Here is an 18,034-nt window from a genome sequence, read left to right on the forward strand (position 1 = left end):
AAGTACTGCTATTGTTCCCATTTTATACGTAGAGGTGCAGACATTGAAAATCAAGTAACATGCAGAAAATGCCCGAGCTGTGTAAGTCAGAACTGTAATTTCACCCCAGGACCATCTGAATTCAAAGTTTACACTCCTGACCGCGTGTTATGCTGCCTCCAGAAGAACACATTTCTACACATTCGTACACATTCGCACACATTAGTACACACCCTAAGTATTACCTGGTTTAGCTCTCCTTTGCATGAAAGAAGACAAAAGCTACACTAATGGAGAGGCACAGGTTGCCTTCAGTGACCATTCTAGGAAATTGGTCCTTCCTTCCAGGCTCGAAAATACTTAACAAGGGAGTATTTTCCTTGGAAAAAGGGAGAGGGGGGCAGTACTAGCTCCGGTCAGCATCTATCTTTTGTGTCAGCAGCTCTGAAAATGGTAGATTTCCTTGGTCCAGGGCTGATTTCACTCTGACTTTATATCAAAGGGTAAAGAGCATGCTCCGAGCAGTCTGAAAAGTCCAGAATACACAGGAAAGAAATTCTCACTCATCAAACAAGCATACGCTCTGTGCCCTGCATCCCCTGGCTCCTGCTAGAACCAGCACCACACTTATCACCACTTGGGGGAGATCTAGGCAACGTGACAGAAGCATTCTAATATCAGTTCTACTAAAAAGAAGCGTAAGAAATAATTTTTGATCTTCTGAAATTATATCCATTACTTGATCAAACAGAAATTCACTTACTCTTCCTAACCTGGGGAACCTATGCATTAAATACACCGTCCTGAATTGTGTTCTGCAGACATAGGAAGTCCAGACACCACGTGCCACTCTCCAGCTCTGGCTGGTGCTCCCAGTTAAGTAGGTTGAGCCTAAACCAGGTGATCAGGGTTAGGATTTTGCCAGGATCAGCAAACAGCATTTTCATATGTTTAGAATCACAGTCTGCTGCTGACCTGACATTCTTTAAAATAGATTTGGATCTGCTCTCTGTTATCCAGATTTCTCCATTCAATTTCATCTTAACTTTTGGGAGAAAAAAAAGGTAAAGGGGAAAAAATTTTATCTCCACTTTGGGAACAAAAAAGAGTCTATGAAAAGAAATATGTAAATCTATAGTCACAGAGTCGATTAGTTGATACGAAGTTAACTGGAACCATCTTCCATCCTCCACACTAGCCCAAACAGTCTAGAATTTCAAATGGACCAAAATAATGAAACCTAGTAATAATAAGCCAAAGAGACTTCTGACTTTTATACCAAATGAATAACTGGTCTTTTTGGTAATAAAGTTCAGTGTTAAGGTAGCTCAAATGTGTGCTGGTATAAAATCTGGCTGGCTGGGCAGCATTAAACGGCCTTCCTACCACAGCAATGGTGTCAGCATAGGAGGCCATAAACGATACTGCATCGTTTTTCTCTGTTAGCATTTTGGCTTTGTTTTGTGGTATGATTTAAAGCAAGCACAGTATTATTGTTAGCATAAGGATATTATTATAACAGTTTAGTATTTTACCATTTTTCTTTGAATAAAAGGTTTTAAATGCCTGTAATATTCTAAAGTATATTTAATTTTAATGAGAATCTGTGCTAGTTTTTGTTGGCTGCACTAACAAGTTATCTCAAACTTTGTGGTTTAACACAAATGTATTAGCTTACAGTTGTGTGTGTTAAAAGGCTGGCACTAACTCATGGAGCTAACCATGAGGTGTGGGCTGGGCAGTGTCACCTTCTGGAGACTCGAGGAGAGAACTGATGGCCTTGCCTTTTGTAGGGTCCAGAGGTTGCCCATTGCTCTCGGCTCTTCGTCCATCTTCAAAGCCCTTGATGGGTCGAATCCTTCTTATATCACATTACTCTAACCCCCTATTCAGCCTCCCAATTCCACTTTTCAAGGACACTGGTGATTACAAGGCCCACCCAGTAACCCAGGAGAATCTCTCCACTTCAAGGTTCTTAACTTAATCACATCTGCCAAATCCCTTCTGCCACATGAAGTAACATATTCACGGGCTCCAGGGATCAAAATGTGAATGTCTTTGGGGGTCTGAAATTATGCCACCTAACATAGAATCCAAATATGTTTTTATGGAGCATATTGTCTGCTTTTTATAATCTAGGATGGTTAGAAACAAGATTTCCCAGAAATTTGTGGCAACTTTCGCTAGAATGGATCTACTTTGTTAAGAGAGCATCACCTAACGGTTAGAATCTTGGATGCATGCGCACATTATACTGAATTGTTTATATTATCATTTGAAAATTCAGGTCCACATTAGCTATTGGAACCTTGTTTATACATAGTGAGTTCATCACAAACTGCACTGTTTCTGGGGGCGGGTGAGCCAGTGGAAAGGGTCTGGGCTGCAGGTCCACAGACAGTGACCAAAGGAACTCCCAGGGAGAAAACCGTAAATGAACTCAGAGTACTAATTGGTTTGCTCTATATTTACAGGCAGAGAGAAAAGATATTCTACAGGAATAGAGACAAAAGAAAGCCTTTCTGTCCCTTCTAGATTATCTCATTCCACTGGGTTGGGTGTAGAGAAGGCACAACAGCAACTTCAACAGCATAGGGTTGCCATGAAAAAGCATTGCTTCAAGTGTCTGTCCAAAGTCAATGGCATCATTTCCTTAGAGGAACTGAAGACATTTTTAACTGGGAACTTGATGTCAGAAATGTTGTAGGATTCCTCCTCCATGGGTGAAGAGATTTGGTTGCTAATTTTAAAGAGTATTTGCAGTCTGGAAAGTTTCTGTTTTAAATATTTTAGTAATTGTTTTATTTACATTAGAAAAGAATCTAACTTTTTAAAAGTATGTTACAAGCTCTTAAACAGAATTCTAGTTGATAGTATATTTGAATAAATTGGTTCCAGAGTAAAAGAGTTAGTTACCTTTACCCAGAATACATTTTTTAAAAGGTATAAAAGGAACCCTGGCTAGTGTAGCTCAGTGGATTGAGTGCAGGTTTGCGAACCAAAGGCTCACTGGTTTGATTCCCAGTCAGGGCAGATGCCTGGGTTGTGGGCCAGGTCCCCAGTTGGGGGGCAGGTGAGAGGCAACCACACACTGATGTTTCTCTCTCTCTCTTTCTCCTTCCCTTCCCCTTTCTCTAAAAAATAAATAAATAAAATCTTTTTTAAGGTATAAAAGGAGAACAAACTAAGACAGAAAGTTATAAGCTCTTGGTAGTATTCTAAAGTAAATTTTCTTTCTTTAATTACATTAAAATCCTAGAAGCAAGTTCAATATTTGTCTAAAGCTTGAGGATTAAAGAGTCATTTAAATCACTAACCACTTTGCTTCCACTTTCAGTGATGCATTTGATTTTGAGATTGGTGTGGTCATAATCAGAATCGGCCAAGGGTTTGACATCTCTCAGGTTCTTCAAGTGCAAGGTATGTACTTTCCTTATTCAATCAACAAACATTTATCAAGCCCTTGCTCCATGGCTGGCGCGGAGCACTAGGTGCTGGGGATAGAGCAGCGCACAATGTAGACAAAACCCTCTAACAACAAACAGAGCTTATGTTCTTGCGCTGGCTTGAGGTTGGTACACTTCCCAGTGCTCTCCCATCACTAACACAAGTGGTCTTTGTCCGGCTAACCAGAAACATAGAATAACCCGTAGCTGTCACCAATTACTCTTCTCATCACCCAACCACAAAGCCAACATCACTGACAATAAACACCTTTGGTAAAGTAAACTAGAAGATGTTTCAGAAAATGAAGATTAATTCTTTCCTTGGAAAACCATGTATTTTGTTTTTAAGAGTCTATGATCTAGTTTATAACTAACATGGAAATGAGCCTGAACACATCATGCTAGGAATCACTAATCCAAGTCAGAGGCAAGCACACTAATTCAATTAGTGACTCTGCCTTTTCCCTCTATAGGATAGCAGGTCCACGTACACAGGACTTTTTTTAATTGACCTGCACAGTTCAAGTGACCGCAGTTCAACTGAACCTCACAGTTCAGTTGACCCGCACAGTTCAAGGGCCAATTGTACTCCTTTAATCTTAAACATACCCCCTAGTGTACAAAATAAAGAACACATCTAAAAAGTCACTGCAATACTAGAACAGGATAATAATCCACAGCTTATCTTTTACTTACCTCCACAATGGAATCCTCTGATGTCAGGGCACTAAAACAAAGGATTGGGGAGTGCCTCTTGGGTAGCAGCCATGACATAGGTATCAGTGCCGGGTACGAAAACTGGTAAGAGCCCGCCTCTGTCCCCAGTAGACTCACAGCCTAGTAACGGAAATGAGTATATGATTAGTGTGATGATGGGTATATTAACAGGGTATTGTGGGAAAGGGAGAAGAGGCATCTAACTCCAAGAAGGCTTCCTGAAAGAAATTACCTTGCTTTTGAGATCTAGTAGATGAGCAGGAGTTAACTAGTTAAGTGAAAAGTTGAGGCAGGCAATAGGAAATATGAGGCTGCTGATATAAGGTCCTGATTTTAAAAGAGCTCATTTGCCATATTAAAAAATGTGGCTCATACTTTATAAGCAATGAGGAACTATTGAGGTGTAAGTGAAAGAGTAATGTGGTCAAATTTGGGTTTTAAATCTTACACTTTTTCAATTACATTGGCATGGACTCAATGAGGACCATGGATGGAAACAGAGAGACAAATCAAAGAAGATTTTCATTTAATCACAGCTAGAGAAGGTGACAGCCTAAACTAGAGTTATGGATGCAGAGAGGACAGGAGTACTTTGGAGGTACAAAGAGAAGTATTTCAGAGCTGGTTGGATGGATGGATAGGACAGGAGAGAGGGAGAAGTGAAAAAAGACTCCTTGTGGTTCTACCAAAGGAATGGGAAACACAAGAGGAGTAGGTTTAGTGAAGGAATGCCTGGTTCAGTTTCAAATTATCTCCTGTGGGAAATTCTATCGGGAATGTCCAATAGGCAGTGAGACAGTCCTGGTCTTAAAGAAGAGTCATGAGCTGAAGATGTAGATTTAGGAGATATTATGGGCCATACTGTACTGCCCAAGAATTCATATGTTGAAGTCCTAACTTCATATCTGACTATATTTGGAGATAGGATCTTTAAAGAAGTGAGGTAAAATAAGATTATTAGAGTGGGCCATAATCCAATAGGACTGATGTCCTTATAAAAAGAGATTAGGACACTGACAAACACAGAGGAAAGGAAGATGACAGTCACCTACAAGTCAAAAAGAGAGACATCAGAATGAAACCAAACCTGCCACCACCTTGATCTTGGACCTATGGTCTCTAGAACCGCAGGAAATAAATGTATGTTGTTTAAGCAACCAAGTTGGTGGCACGTGTTAGGGCAGCCCTACCAAACTAATACAGGAGACATCCCAGTGAAGGTGAAAGTTGACATTGGAAATGTGACAAACTATGACATTGGAAAATAGAGCCAAAACAGTGTGTGTAGTCAAGAGCCCTAAAGCACAGAAAAGAGGCCCCACAGAAGGAAAGCAGCGAGCGATCAGAGAAGCAATGAACCAGACATCCGCGGTGCCACGGCATCAGAGTGCTCAAAATGAGAAGCATCATTAACACGTCAATATGCTGGAAAGACTGGTGAATAAAATGTAACAGACACAACACAGATAATCTTAGTGAGAGTAATTCCTGTCAACCTGTGGTCACAGGAGCCAGATTACAGTGGGTGGAGGACAGAGTAGGAGATGATGAAGCAGAGACTATGGGTGTGGACAGCCATCCTGAGAAGTTAAGATGTTGAGGAGATTTACCAGAGGGAGACCTATAGCCCTTAGAATGCCAGACAGAGCCATGTTTTTAGACTGAGAAAATGGTCCCAACAGAGGGGGAGAGGTTGTAAGATGAAAGTTAAAAAGGGGGGGGGGGATGAGGGGGTGGAGAATGACCTTGGAGTAAGATCCTGGAGGAACAGGAGGGGTTAGGAGAAAGGTATGAATGGAGGGGTTGACCTGACACAGAAGAAAAATGGTTCATGAAATATGTAGATTTGTAAAAGTGGAGTGATGAATTGAGGAGGATTGTGCACATTAGTCTCACTTTTTTTGAAGCCGGAGCAATTTCTCTCATTGTCCAGTTATTCTCTAGCAGCACTTGGCCTCCAGGGTGTAGGAGGATCAGGATTTTGCTGGGTAGGTCAAACAGAGAGGAAAAGCCTACCGGGAATTTGAGGGTGCTGGTGCCCGATGGGTCCAGATTCTATTTGGCCATTTCATGATTGTGTCCGTCATAACAGGAGGAAACATGAGTGGATTAGGTGAGTTCTCTGATGCAACCATTCTAGTGTGTTGTAAGGGAAGAGGAGAAGGAAGAACAAACTAGAGACAAGAGTTTGTATAGGATAGAGAACAACAGTCTGATATGCACACTCTATGATTATGTACAAAGAGCTATAAAAAATTGAAAATAGAGTCCATCCTATGCAGTATTGTAGCATGAAGGTTATCTTTGGTATCTTCAGTCTCCCACTGTCATGTCCCCGTTTTGTTTTTATGCACCTTTTACATTTAGAGACCAAGTATATTAACGCCCTCTCGGTAATCATGATTAATTTATATATTCCTTCCTAATTGAACTTAATACACTAGTAGCAACAGTAGCGAACACTTTGAGTACTTACCATGTGCCATGTATTATGTCTCATGTTCACCTATATGACAACGTCTATCGTTCCACTACCCTCTGAGGGAAGTACAATCATTAACGCCATTTTCTAACTAATGAAACTGAGGCTTCCACAAGATTCACAAGGCCAGTAGTTGGCAGAGCTGAGATTCAAACACATGTCTGTTTGAGGCACTATTCTCCTTTTTGAAAAGGAGAGCTAGAGAAGACAGTGACCTACATAATGAGAGACGGTGGTAAAACCTGAGATATGGGAATGGGACAAGGCTAGCGCCACCCTTTTCTTCAAAACCCCAGCACAGGGCTGCCTGTCTGTGATAAGACAGACATGACATTGAGGACAATTATAAGAACCTAATATTAAGAGACCTACTCTGTTGCTAAGTTTCTACATTTTACTTTAATTTGCTCTGCCTTTTGTGCTGTAATGTTTTTCCATCTAAAGAACAAGAATACAACATACAATTGTATTTAGATTCCATCTTTGCTTTGTATGTTATCTTGATCTCTTCATGCTGAAAGACATGATAGAGCTGAAAAATATTGCTCCCACCCCTCACAACTCCATCCACCAGAATGCATCATCAATTTAGCTCATAAAGCAATACAGAAGCTCATTCTGCATGTGGTGTTTCTGAAGAGGCCCTGGCAGTGAACCGCTCCCCTTTTAATTTCCCAAGGGCTGTATTTGATTTATATCAACTTTGATGTTTGAAATATTACTGCTTCGTAGTCAAGAAAGGGAAAGTATAGTTGGATGCTAGTAAAATAATTATAAGTACCAATTATCTAGGCTAAAAAAACCAACAATATTACACAAACACATGAAGAACATGCAGAAAAAACAACAGCATAATGATAGAAATTAACTTTACACTGAATTTCCATGCATTGTTTTGAAGTTCATTTAATTTATGGCACAACCCTCATATTAGATTTTGAATTGGAAGAAATAAGCTTGTGTTTCATTATATTATGCTGTAATATAAGGCTTAATAAGAGCCTGATAAATCTTAAGTATCGCATTACACTATGCTAATGATTATCATCATAGCTTTTCCAACACAGGCACCAAGGTGTCATCACAGATTATAATTTAAAGGAAATATTAGCAATTCTGAGTGCCCATATACTGTAGTTAATAAAGCAGTGAATAGAAATCAACTTTATAGGTAATTTGGTAGCTAATGACAATTATTTCCATTCTGTGCCACAGGCTTATGTGAAGAGAGTAACTTTTTGTATAAATAAGATCGATACTCATAACATTCTAACTTGTACTCTGCAGCAACTCATTCAATACTGGTGGCTGATAGTGTCTCTTAATAATTAATTTATCACCCTACAACAGAAAAACCTCAGTATTTCATGCTGTTCACTTCCCAGGGGTGTTTAGCAAGTTTGCCAACTTTAGTAGACAGTCCAAATTATTCTGGTAAGAAATCAAGTGATGACATGTGATTTGCAATAATTGTGATCAAGTATTCTATGTAAGAACCGCACGATTTATGAGCATCTCAGAGCACGGGGATTCTGCTGTGTCTGAGGAAGCAGCTTAGCAAAATAGAGACAGATGGCAGTGCAGTAAATAAGTATTTCACTGGGCGGTGGCCACTGCAGGATTGCTTCCTGCCTTTGGCCCAGCTGGACTTTGCCTGGGCTATGGCAAGTTGATTCATGTGAGCATTTACAGCTTTGAGTTGATTGACCAAAGGAAGAAGCACGATTTAATAATTAATGAAGAAGAAGGACGCTGCACAGTGGGAGGGGATGCAGTTCCTCAGGGGGTTTCCTGTGCTCCCTGGTGTTCTCCCTGGAGTGAGATCATTGCCTGCTCTCTCTCCCTAAGATTCAGAGTGAATTGCGATGTGCAGCCTCCTGCCTATTTCTAAAAGATACCTTTTTAAAAAAAGACTGAGGAGAGAACATTTGAGGCAATCTCAGCACTAAATTGGATTTCGAAACATGGGCACTCCAGCTGGTTACCATACAATCAACTTATAAAGCACATGAAAATAGAATAACTACTATTCAATTGTTTGGCATTTTTATGAAGACACAGCTCAGGGTTCACTGTTTTTACTGTAAGAACTGTTTGGGGCTATGTATGAACAATTGGTTATAAACCCACTCAACAGAGAGAAGCTAAACTCTAAGATTTTTAATCCAACACCAGGGAATCTCTTAATCTTTCACTGAGAGAATGGCAGGATTTTACTCTCTCTCTCTCTCTCTAGTATTGTGGCTCTGCAAATTATGATGGAGTATGGAATTACCTGACGTGGAAGATTAAAATTCCCACCTGATGCATAGGTGGTGGCCCTTTCCAGGGAAAGGACCCCTTTCCTTGCCCATTATTCTTCTGATTAATCCCACCCGTCCTACCGTCGGTCCCCTTCCGGCTCGGTTCATACCGCCAGCCCGTCAGCACCTCTCTCTATCCCTCCATGCACAGCATGAACTCCACTTTTTTCAAACACTGTCTCTTGTGCCTGCCCCCCCCAACACATTACACACCTCATCCCTGACATCCACTTATTCTTCTCCCTTTATAGAGAAACTACTCTCGAGTGTTTTGAGCTATACTAACAGCACTGACCTGTTCTTTTATCTCAACAAACTGTTCTTGAGTACTCGTTATGGTGGTACCTGCAGAGAGGGGTGGGGGAAACGAAGAAACTGAGAGAGGGAGAACGCGAAGTCTAAACATAGGACTCTGACAGGCCTGGGCTCAAACCCCAGCTGGACACTTTTTGGCTGTGCAACCTTGGTCAAATTATTTAGCCTCAGTGTTTCACCGCACATGTTCGCACTGGAATAATCACAGTGCCTGCGTATAGATTTAGTATTTCGCACTAAGAGACGCGAAGGCTGCCCCGTGCGCAGTGGTACCTCGGGACTCGTCCAGAGAGGAAGCATTTTCTCTCAGGGGCGGCGCTGAAACTCATACAAGTTCCAGCAAGTGCGACGAGTCCCGAGCAAGTGCCGAGTGCTGAAACATTTGTTTCTCATCAAAAACGCAACGAGTACAGGGTTTGACGAGATCTGAAGCTGATGAGGTATGACTGTGCTTGGCACAAAACAATCTCGCAGTAAATGGTGGTGATAAAATAGAACTTATGCTCACCTTCAGCAATTTCCGTCCTAGTGGGGGAGGAATAGACACGTATCTTCCAACCGCTCTGTGCCCCTCGGTGATGAAGGTTGAAGCAGGGTATGGTGGAAGTGTGGAGCGTTATGTGAATTTCTCTGATTGGGAAATTTGGGTGGGAGGGGTTCTTTAAAAAATGCAGACTGGGTGTTCCTCCCACTGGCAGATGCTGGCCGTCAGAGCGTGTCACTGAAAAACAATGGTAAGAGCAGTGAGCACTAGTGTTGGAAGCAGAGGGTTTGGGTCGCCGGCTGCGCAGCCCTGGGCAAATCACTAGAACTGGCTGAACCCAAGTTTCCTTTATGTTAAAATGGGGAGACAATTACCAGCTCTGCCTGCATCCCAGGGTTGGCCTGGGGATCAAATTAGATACCACGTGGAAAGGCTTTGCAAACCCTGAATGTCACAACAGTAGTATGATAGTGATGGTAGCAGTGATGAGGTAAGTTGTTTTTATTGTCAGCCCCGTGGAAATCAGTTTATGTCTCTCCAGTCATTCTACCTGGCTCACCTGCCTGTGCCTCATGGTCAGCTTGCCCCCTCCTATTGAAAGAAAAGTTTGACAGAGTCTGCTCTTGATTTCCTATGCAAACAAAGGCAAGCAGTATACCAGATAGATCACTCATCCCTGTCAGAGCAAGGCATCCCATCAGAGCATCAAAACATCCTTTCTGTCTGGTGCTGAAATGAGAGAGGAGGGAGTACACGGAAGGAGGCCTTAGATCACCTACAAAGTGAATAATTAAGAATGAACTCTAAGGAGAACTTGCGAAATCACCCTGCCAAAGATCACACCACTGTATGGATCTGAAAACTCCAGATGGCCCAGCAAGCAGATTTTAGCCTTCAGAATAGCCTCTGTCTCTGTCATCTCTGAGGGAACTGTCGAAACTGGCTCATTCAAAGTCTGGCTTTGTCTCTCAGGCCTGGGAGTTTGCAGCTCACGCTGTCCAGCATGGGCTGTGCACCCACCTTCAAACAGACTGTTGGAGCTGCTCCCAGGGTACTCAGCCAGCTGACTCTGTTACAAGGGAGGATTTATCTTCTGTTCTCCTTTGTCCAAACTAGAGGACAAAGAACATGGCAACTAGCTGGCCAATCACAGGGCGTGCTGGAGCCAGCCAAAAAAGGAAAGTCAGGGAAACTCCTCTCCACTTGCCCTTACGGTTGCCCCCAAAGAAGCTTCCAAATATGCACTTTCCAGATGTCTGCAAAGAGCAGTTGCTCTACAGCTTCCCCCTGAAGCACCCCAAAATGTGGATAATAATAGCTGGGGGGCTGTCACCCAGGGCCAGGATGATGCCGATGTTGCTACTCTGGGTAGCTTGATGTATGTACCTGAATCTTTAGGGTCCCTCCCTTTACCATGGTATGTTTGAGGGGCTGCAGTTTGGGGGAATTAACTTGATATATCCCACATGCTTGAGAGGGTCTTGATTCCTCTGACGATGAAGAGCTAGGGGTTAATAAGACAACTCTGACATAACGGCAATAAGCCAAAAGCAAAAGGTCTTCCACGTTGGAAGCATGTAGGATTTGGAATCAAGTAGACCTCTTTGTACTTGAATCCTTTTACTTGCTGGGTGATATCAGACATCAGACAGGTTACTCAACCTTTCCGAGCCTCAGTTTCTTCATCCACAAAATGAGTATTATCACAGTAACTATCTCAGAGTTGTTTGCTAAGGAGTAACATGCACACAGTTCCTGGCACCTGGAGAGTGTATAATAAACAGTAACTGTTAAAAGAGCTCCCAGGCTCTCCAAAATATTCAGTTTACTTTGCACGACTAAGCCCATTTCCAGGAGCTGCATAAATACACTGCCTACAGAATGCACTGGTTGCTTTGCTCTTTAAGGAGCTCCAAAGCACTACACAAGAACTGTAGTTTATTCTTTTTGCAATGCTAGGAAAAGGGAAAAGGCTTGCAGTTTTCCATTTCACAGATAGGAAATCAGAGGCACAGAAAAAGGCAATGACTTTTTTAATGTCACAGAAAGCCAGCAGCGGAGCTATAATCGGTCACGACCCCCAGTGCAATGCAGCTGGTATTCACCTTTCAAAAGTCAGGGGTAAGAAACTCCTTTCTGAGCTTTAATACCATCAGTCTAATTTCTCAGATTTTCTATAGCTGCTGATCTTGAGAACCTTTGAAGCTTTGGGGAAATCACATGGCTGATTTGACCTTACATCTCATGCCACTGGCAAAAGATTAATTGCTAAGACCTGGAAAGGGGCCAGACAATTCTGTGTAGCTGAATAACAGCACTGTCTAGGGATGTGACTGTCCTGACAGATTTAGTTAGTGCATAATTGATAAATCTAGAGTTTGTATAGCTTCACTTCCCAGATAGATGAGGCGACAGGCTCCGAGGGTTGACATTTGCAGAAGCCTTACCAGTGTTTTGTAACATTGAATCTAGGTTTTCTACTCTCTGTCTCAGAACATGGCTCATTTTCTAAGGCTCAGTTCTTAGCAGGGAAGAACAGGGGAATCTGACCAGAGGGCCGCCATGCTCACAGGAAGCAGGAATGCCCACCACTCTTCGGCACTGTCCCACGACTGCTCTCAAAGTCTATATTTACCCTGCTCCAGTGCAGGTGAGGTCAGAGAACGCTGTAACACATTACACAGCAGCTAGGAGTTTTTCATCACAATCAAAAGCCCCAAAAGATAAAAGGCAGCCAGACACAACACAAAGTTTGGATAGTGGGTCTGAACCATGGACAGGAAATTCTGCACAGCCTGCTATTCCAGACTCGAGTGTCATGAGACCCGTTTTAGCGATCTGAACCCAGACAAGCACACAGACATCTTAGATTTGGTTGCTTTCACTTTGGTCACTCACTCCAGAAAGTATTTTGTTTATCCGGAAGAACTGGGGGTGGACATTTATCGCCGCCATTTGTATTCAGAGCCCATAAAGTGTACCGTAAGATTTGGTTACCTTTCCTGAATTCCTGTTCTCTAGTCCTACGTTTCACTTCAGGAGGGGTTGTCGTGCCCGATCTACCCCTAGCACACTTCTGTAATGCGGTCACTTCCGCCTGCAAAATACCTGACTCAGTGGCTCAGGTCAGAAAATCAGTGGCTTCCAGTATATAAGATCTTACAGACAGTGGATCTGGCTGTTTGGTTTTTGCATGAGGTGAATAAACATGACATTAACTAGCCCTTACAAATAAAAATGTAGTAACTTTCATATATCATAATTAACACATAGAGCTATTTTAGGTCATTATTACTTTCTTGATATAATCTACCAGTATTACATTAATTTTTAATAATCATTCAGAAAAATCATATTGTGATCATGATTTTATCACAGATATACCATTTTAACATTAAAATAGTTTATGAGTGTTCCTAAAATCTTTGTTTCTCCGAATTTAGTAAGTGACTTTGTCTTCTTTCTTCAGATGAGTTAGAGAAATTAGAACAGGAGAGGCTGGCTTTGGAAGCGACTATCAAAGACAACGACAGTGAGGAAGGAAGTGGAGGCATCCAAGGCTTGTTCAAAAAAGCCGGCAAGTTGAACATTACTAAGACACCTTCTAAAAAAGGTAAGTGGCTGAGTAGTACACTTATATCTAAATATGACAGAGGACTGGAAATGAAAAATCCTGCTATAAGTTTCACAAACAGTTGATTCAAACATTTGGGGAGTTTTGTTTTTGTTTTTTGTTTTTTTGAAAACTGCTCTTTCCAGAAACACTGCAGTTTTGAGTTTAATGAGGTCCACAGCGACCTCTGCTGGTAGAAAGTTAGAATGTTACCATTTATTTCTGTCATGCAACTCAAAATCCTAGTTACTGGAGTCATTCACTGGTGTGCAGCTCTCGAAAGATGGTTTCTGAAGGAGGGTCTTGAAGTCAAATAGCAAGATCCAAACTGAGACTTAGCAGCCTTCTAGGCTAGGCTGAGAGAATCCAACCTTTTGAAGAAGCTGTCTCCTACCCCGGCAAAGGTTTGGTTTGGTTTCCTTGTTTTCCTCCTGTAACCCAAGGGTGAAATTTACATATACATATAAAATATGTATATTTTATATACCCCTTCAAATGCCAGAGCTTCCCTTAGGTACTTGCAATATTGCATGGGCAATTAAGAAAGCCGACTCTGTGTTGTCACCCTTAAAATGCCATTGTCTAGGAAAACAATGTTTAAATGGTAGTGGTATTATCAGGACTTTAAGGCTGTAGACATTAGAGTTTGACCATCTGGATGCTAACTGTTACCTTTTTTTCTTTCCAACTGTTTGGTTAATTCATGAGAAGACGTAACTATCCATCAAATCTGCTCTATTCAATAGCACAGTCTGGAAAAGCAATGGAAATTTAGAAGTCATAGCCCAATACTATTCTTACCATTCTTTAGCTGATGGCGAGGAGGGCAGCATTCATATCCTCACTAACAAAGGGGACTTATTTATACCGGAAGCCTATTCCTGCATCACAATACTTTTGGCAAAAATGCACTTCTCTGAAAGTCAACATGTCTCATTGTTTGGAAAAGCAAAGTAAGGTTGTGTGTTATACCCAACACCTTAAATTTCAGACACAGCTCGATGCAGGCCCCTGCACTGCTCTGGGTTTCTGCTGCTTAGCAGCTCTTTTGAGATCTAGATCAAGACCAACTCTGCCTCCAGGTACTCATGCTCAGAGTCCTCTGCAGGCTTTGATGTGCGTGTAAGTGGGGGTAGGGTTTGGTCCATTTTGTAAATGCATTTACTTTCTCCCTCAGCAGTCCTGAGAAGATAAAAACAATATAAGATAATTGCTTCAGAACAGGGAAGCCCCAAACAGGAAAACAGCAAAAGACAGAACAAAGCATCTTTAGAACCCCTTAGATCAGAGAGGAAGTTCTGCGCAGCTGTCAGCTCTCCTCCAAGCACGACAGTGACGCCGCCTCTTTGAAAGAAGCAATAAGGTCACAACCTTGAAAGACATGAAAATAAGAAATAATATACACAGTGTAGCAAAGAAACCCCTACTGGCAAACAGAAGAAACAAGGGTCTAGTTCAAACCTGGCCTAGTTCCCTGGAACACTTTCACTGTGTCCATGTTGGATTGGAAATGGCATTAAAATTTTTTCCAAGTATTTTATGTGCACCCTGAATTATAGCTCAAGCAAAAACAATTGTCTTCCCATATTTCTTGGGTTTTTCATCTCATTCACAGAAATTGAAATAGCTCGGATGGCTTTATTTTAGCTTGACAAGACTCCTTAAACAGTTAGGTTTGAAGAGTCGCACTCAGTCATGCACATCATCCCCGGCCTCCTGCATGATTTGCATTCATGGAATTTACACCATGAACTGTCTAATGAAAGAATACTACTGATTCAATTACTTCTTTCCAGAAAACTGATCACCATGTGTTCTACTTTCAAGTAAATCTGAAAATATGATTAAATTGAGTTATATCTGAAATTTGTAAAACTTGGGATTTTCTTCTAGCTAATTTAGATTGTTACATGTCTAAGTAATGATTTCACTCTGAGACCAGTAACTAATAGCAGTTAAAGAATAACATTTCTGTGTTCCCCAAAGGCTTTACACTATTTAGGAGCTGTGAATGTGGGAATGGAAAAAGATATATCTGAAAATAGTCCATAAAACCAATATCTAAAATTTCCAGCCTGGCCAGATGGCTCACTCACTTAGAACATTGTCCTATACATCAAAAGGTTGTAGGTTCGATTCCAGGTCAGGGCACATGCCAACGTTGGGTTCCATGCCTGGTCAGGGTGCTTATTGGAGACAACCAGTCGATGTTTCTCTCTGACATGTATATCTCTCTCTCTCCCCCTCTTCGCTCTCTCTAAAACACATTCTGAGGTAAAGATTTTAAAAAAATTTTTTAAACCACTGAAGAAGATATAAATCATCACATGTTCAATCAACCTTTAGCTCCCCTTTTCAGCAAATACAGTTCACTATTTACCTGTAAGTAAAAAAAAACTCTTATTTCATGATCCTTCCTCTATTTTCCTAAATGGATCTATTGGAAAGTTATTTTGTTTCTTTCCTCCATAGACGAATGGATATACTACTTTCTCTTTCATTGCAGACAGCAGCATTAACACAATCCAGTCGATGCATGTGGGGGAGTTCAACCAGAAACTGGTAGAAGCCAGCACCCAATTTAAAAAGAAACAAGGAAAAGGCACAATTGATGTTTGGTGGCTGTTTGATGATGGAGGTAAAATTTTCTGGAATATACTCTAGGGAGCAGAATTTCTGTGTGGACAAATTTAACAAACAGCATGGGAAGGTACATGAAAAAGATAGCAGTTAAAGAGTAACATTTCTGTGCTCTCCAAAGACCTTACATTATTTAGGAGCTGGGAATATGGGAATGGAAAAAGATGTAAAGACATTCATTTCCTCTCGGTAAGATATACTCACTTTTTCTTGTCATAATTTACTTTCTTTCAGGGTTAACACTCCTTATCCCCTATATCTTGACTCTCAGGAAAAAATGGAAAGACTGTAAATTAAGAATCTATGTCGGAGGGAAGGTTAACCGAATTGAAGAAGAAAAAATTGCGTAAGCAACTTATCACTTACATTAGCACATTTTGGATGTTTGTTGTTCTAATGCTCTAATTATAAGAACTTGGAGTGACTTTGAAGGACAATGGATTTAAAGAAAATCCACCATGATACACCTCATAGTTACTTGGTGTTCTGGTCAATAAATTATCTGTGTAAGTTTTGTAAGCGCTGTCCTTTTATCCTCTTCCACAAAATGCTTCCAAAAAGGAGTCTGGCGCAGAAGCCTCATCTTGTCTTGAATGAAAGTAGCATTATCTTGTATAAAGTTTATTGTGTTCTGACTAGGAAGTGAATCCCAGAAAGGAAGAGCCTGCCGGCATGTGTGTCCTACGGCTCCTTCTGGGAGGCCCACACGCGGTCGTTCCCAGCAGGCACTGCAGCAGGGCTCACTTAACGGGAGACCCAAGAGGCTGCCCCTGGTCCTAGTCCTGGCCCCGCCGCCACCCAGCTGCCGGACTCTGCAGTCACTGCACCCGTTTTATAGTGTGAAAGGGTTTAAATGCATGACCGTTGAGAACCTTTCTAATTAAAAAATAAAAACAAAGAAGGTCTCACAGTGTAAGTCTGTATCTTTATTGATTAGCTCACAAAGAGCCGACGTGTGGTTGTAAGAACTACAAGCGCACGGAGCAGGAATTCGGTGCAACCCGAGTTCGCAGGAACTCTGAAGGACCTTCGGCAGCTTCCAGGCCTTCGTGGCACGTCTGAGTCCTGAGCCCTTTCTCGTGTCTACTTCCAGAAATCACAAAGTGGCAATGAGCTCTTATTCAATGATGTTTTTAAATATTTCCTTCCCCTTCTTACGAGGTATATTTGATTTCTCTCAAAGAGGGCCATGTTAAAATGAAAACAAACATGGCATCTATAACGATTACATTTTCTTGAAGCCTCCAGGGTCTTATTGGGACAAGTGACAAAGGCTGGAAATGGTTAGTGGACTAGATGATAGCATGTATCAATGTTAAATTTCCTGACTTCAAAACTTGTACTCTATATGAGAGATCATCTTCGGTAGGTAGGTGGGCAGACGACAAGAAAGCAAGCAAAGAAAAGAAAGGAGGAGAGAGATGTAGACAGATGTAGACAGATAAAGAGAGAAAAAGAGAATGATCAGTCAAATGGGTTAGAACATAAAATTGATTTCTTTGCACTATCCCTGCAATTTTTTTGTAACTTTGAAATTGTATCAAAATGTCCACTTGCGGGGGTGGGGGCGGGACACGGACCTCCAATATATAGTAACATGTTGTCAACCAACGGTCATTGGCATCAACTGAGCACCAATCTGGGGGGTCCTGAAGAAGGAAACTTTCACCAGTCCAGACAGCTCAATTGTGACAGCGCCCAACTGTGAGAACAGCACAGCTGTGGAGCCTGCGGCAGTGGCGGCCCAGTTACGAAGCAGCGCGGCTGTGGGGCAGCATCGCTGTGAGGAGGCCCAGGGCCAGGTGGCTCTGCTCCGCTCCAGCCTGCTCCACCTGTGCTGGCCCGTTCTGTGCCAGTCACTCACCCTGCTCTGCCCTCCCTTGCTCCAGCAAGACTTCTTCAGCTCCAGCTGGAAAAAGGCAGCCTCTCTCTTTGGTGGAAAGGGACAGTGCACTCTCCAAACCAGAGAGGAGAGTGCTTTTATGGAGAGAAGTCCCAACCCCTGGTCCCTGACTGCTCTGTCTTCATGCAAATAAGGACTCCAAATAGTCACAG

At 41.9% G+C, this 18,034-nt stretch overlaps 1 protein-coding gene across 4 annotated transcripts in view; it reads left to right on the forward strand.

The window, feature by feature from the left end:
- SLC12A1 (solute carrier family 12 member 1) overlaps positions 1-18,034 on the forward strand; it is a 78,963-nt gene that overhangs the window by 50,525 nt on the left and 10,404 nt on the right. For all 4 annotated transcript variants that reach the window (XM_037054575.1, XM_037054572.1, XM_037054574.1 and 1 more), the window contains 4 exons: positions 3,317-3,399; positions 13,196-13,339; positions 15,846-15,977; positions 16,214-16,325. In XM_037054575.1, the coding sequence (XP_036910470.1) occupies positions 3,317-3,399; positions 13,196-13,339; positions 15,846-15,977; positions 16,214-16,325 (471 nt within the window). The remainder of the gene's footprint in view (positions 1-3,316; positions 3,400-13,195; positions 13,340-15,845; positions 15,978-16,213; positions 16,326-18,034) is intronic.

The sequence above is a fragment of the Sturnira hondurensis genome, unplaced genomic scaffold (assembly GCF_014824575.4).
Source record: "Sturnira hondurensis isolate 20B ecotype Veracruz unplaced genomic scaffold, ASM1482457v3 Scaffold0008196, whole genome shotgun sequence".
NCBI lineage: Eukaryota > Metazoa > Chordata > Mammalia > Chiroptera > Phyllostomidae > Sturnira > Sturnira hondurensis.